Below are 3434 nucleotides of genomic sequence, written 5' to 3'. Positions count from 1 at the left end.
GTGGGGGGTTGATGGTAATCTGACATAAATAAAACTTTACTTTTTTCTTGGGCATCCAGTGTCTAATTTCAAATGACAACACTGAACACTCTACTTACCAGTGCATTATGTTCACCTAAACTTTTTGGTTGAAATACGAAAAGCATATTGCTAAAGTGCATTGGGTCAGAATTCACAAGACCAGTCCTAAATTACCAAGATTGGGTGTGGAAGTTAAGTCATAAATTAATGTCCACCAGCAGATAGTCTGTTTAAAGTACACTCACTGAGAAAGAACCCTTTTATATACAGTCCATAGAAAGAACCCAGAACGTGATTTGGTTAGGGGTCTGAAAAAGCTAGTATAGGTTAACTTTAAGTTAGGTTTATTGTCAAACCTACCAAGGTGTTTATAGCTGACTAACACTTGGCTAGAACACAGGACACTGTTGTCTGGATGACATCATTTTCTGTACATAGCTTCATTCAGGAAATTCTTATTTAGCCAAGAATGCAGTTTACAGACTAACCTGAATAAATAAGGTACCGGTTTCATCAACTGTGTTTGTATGTACGTCTAACTGCAAGCAAGTGAATATGCTTGTCACTGGATGTTCATGCGCGAATAATAGAAATTAGCATTTATTAAGGCTCTTGTAATAATCCTGATATGTGATTCCTTGGCCACTGAATAGCAATAGGTCAACCATGATATATTCAAATAATTCTTTATTTAAAACTTATTAGCTTTTTTGACACATAATCTAACAAACAGTCCTTTGTGCAAATATGAACAAAATCCACAGCTAAATGTGATTGGTGTTGCCTTCACACAAAGAGGTAGTGTATGCACATCCCAAAATTAAAAACAGCTAAGACAATGAAACAGAAAAAGATAGGCCTACTTCAACATTGGATTGATTGTTTGTCAAACACTTAATAACCTCCAGTGGGGCACTAAACCATACTACTACTGTATCTCTGTCTTACATTAGGGCATATGTGAACAAACTGTGTACTGAGTGTACATAGTAAACAATCCATATTAAGTGGGTCAGTGTACATGACACATTATTTGAAGGTTGAAACATGAGGATGAAAGATGGTGTCTGTTGTGCTTTACTGAATTGTTGGGCCCTATAAAAGGTCCTTCAAAAGGTTAGTAGGCTACAGGATTACAAAAGGGTTCTTTGGTGGCAAAAAAAAGAAAAGACACGTTGCGATTGGGTGAATGGGTAATATCAACAGCCGTTGGCTTTTGGGTCGTCCAGTTTTTGGTGATCCATGATCTTGATGTTCTTTTCCGCGTTTTCAACGTTCCTCACCAAAGTCTCCAGCCTGCGCTTGATCTTCTTCTGGTCCTCCAGAGCACAGCTGATCACCAGGGCCTGGAACTTCTGGTCGATGGGGACTGGGGGCGCCTCGGTCACACAGGCCGCCAGCAGGGCCAGCAGCCGCATCCGGCCGTTCTGCATGTCATCCAGTAACTTCTTCACCATCTCATCAATGATGGTGGTGGCCATGCGCAGAGCGTCCTCCTGCTGGGAGCTTCTGATGGTGCCGACAGAGACCTCCACACACAGCGTGCGGCCCATCAGACGGTTGGCAGTTAAGTCCAACTCTTCTCGCTCCCCTGGGACACCCAACACAAGAACAACATACATCAATGCTGCTTCTTGAATGGGCTGGTGGTGGACACAACAATAAGAACACCTATGCAGAGTTTTCCATGTTCACCATGTTCGTGTTCAAGTCTCCTCCCGTCACCCATAGACATACAGCTCAGGTGAATGTGACTGTACTGTGGATACTATGTTGAATTATAATATAATGTGGATCCAGCCTAAATTTGACACATGCAATGCAATCTAGCAGGTATTGGCTGTGTAAATCCTCACCTGTGAAGTAAAATCACCAGTTTAAGGTGTTCAGGAATTTGGTCACATACTCTTTAATCTCACAGCTGACATAACAAGAGTTATACTATATTTTTAGTTTTGTCCAGCAGGTGATCACAATGGCACACATGCCCTTAGAATGTGATGCAAATAATGTATGAATGCAATGCAAACCACAGCCTCCACAATAAAAAATAAATAGGCTAAATAGACATTATAATGTTAGTGGTGGTATTTATAGCGAGGTGAATGCACTGCAACTGGATTGCACCACTAGGGTAAACCGTGTTTGTAACATACATGTCATCTTGTTTGTACAGCAGCCTACTGGATAATTGGTGGACTTACTTCATTTGGGAAATTGAGATCCATCTAATTGATATGGCCTACATGCATGATCGTTTGAATGTGTAAATATGGTTGTGTACATTCTACAATATAAAATCTACATTTGAGAGGATTCGCACTCTGTAGGCTATATGGGTGGGGTGCATACATGATCACGTTGCTTCCCACCCTTTTGAATACCCCAGATGATCTTGGAACAAGCGCCACCACCCATCTACAATGTAGCTTTTAAAGCATTACCTCAGTGGATCACAATGTTCTTTACCTTTGAAGTGAAGTTAGAAACAAACAGTATAAAGTGTGTGCGGGTCGGCACCGCGGGCTCACCGGCACAGATGTTCCGCATCTCCTGGCTGTTCTGGATGGACTGGAGCATTTCCAGGATGCACTCCCTTTCTTGCTCCATGGCCGATGCCGTTTCGCGTAAAGCCTCCACCCTAACAGAGAAAAACATTACACACACACACAATTCACATGACCACCACACCTCACTGGAAAAGTAACGGGCAGATCTAATGGATACGGAAAATAAACTCTTGAGTATCATAGCCGACCCATTTGTTATGAATACCCTATTAACCTACTTTAAAATAACATTGTATTTTGACTTGTTTATTCGACGCGATCTTCTGCATTTAAAAAAACAAACACTTTCTGTTCTCGTTGGATGTTTAGAATAATACGTGAGCACATACACCTTCAGTAACTTTATTGCATGCTTAAAAGCCCGTCAAGTGCACTGTGACATGCTAAGAAGGCCTGTTACTTGACTGTAGCCTACCTCGTTTCCAGATCATCCAGATTTTCCAGAAGTCGTCCGGAGCGATCTGCCATGGACATAGTCCTGCTGAATTTGTTGCAGGGAGGGTCGCTCATTTTCGCCTGGACTTTCGCTTGAGCCATGACAGTTGACAACAATGATTATAATTGGTAGTAGTAATAATAGTAGTAGGCCTAGTTATAGTAGTAGTAGCTTATTCTAATGATCCGACCCGCAGTGTGCGATCTACGCTCTGAACTGTCCGTCCGGCCGGTGACTGCAGCTGCGCCCCAGGGAGAACATTTCCAAACATGGGCAGTAACTTCCTTCGCTCGCTTCTCGCAGAAGTTTCCCGAGGAGACCAGAACAGTGGGTTCCCAACGTCAGGTCCGAGGACCCACTATGGTCCCCTAAAAAGCCCCAGCTGGTAGCCTACAGAGAAAAATCTG

The 3434-nt window shown here is 42.5% G+C and overlaps 1 protein-coding gene across 1 annotated transcript; it reads right to left on the bottom strand.

Annotated features, from left to right (window-relative positions):
• Positions 1-712: 712 nt before the first annotated feature.
• On the bottom strand, positions 713-3251 carry bag2 (BCL2 associated athanogene 2). The gene is made up of 3 exons (XM_080036321.1): positions 3007-3251; positions 2553-2662; positions 713-1612 (listed from the first exon to the last, which is right to left on the bottom strand). The coding sequence occupies exons 1-3, from the start codon at positions 3126-3128 to the stop codon at positions 1221-1223; spliced, it is 624 nt and encodes a 207-aa protein (XP_079892447.1). The 5' UTR covers positions 3129-3251; the 3' UTR covers positions 713-1220.
• Between the last annotated feature and the right edge of the window lie 183 nt (positions 3252-3434).

This window comes from Ammodytes marinus, assembly GCF_949987685.1.
Source record: "Ammodytes marinus genome assembly, chromosome: 11".
In the NCBI taxonomy this organism is placed as follows: Eukaryota; Metazoa; Chordata; class Actinopteri; order Uranoscopiformes; family Ammodytidae; genus Ammodytes; species Ammodytes marinus.
Note: the sequence above shows the minus strand (reverse complement) of the source record. Positions and strands in the feature narration are given on the sequence as shown.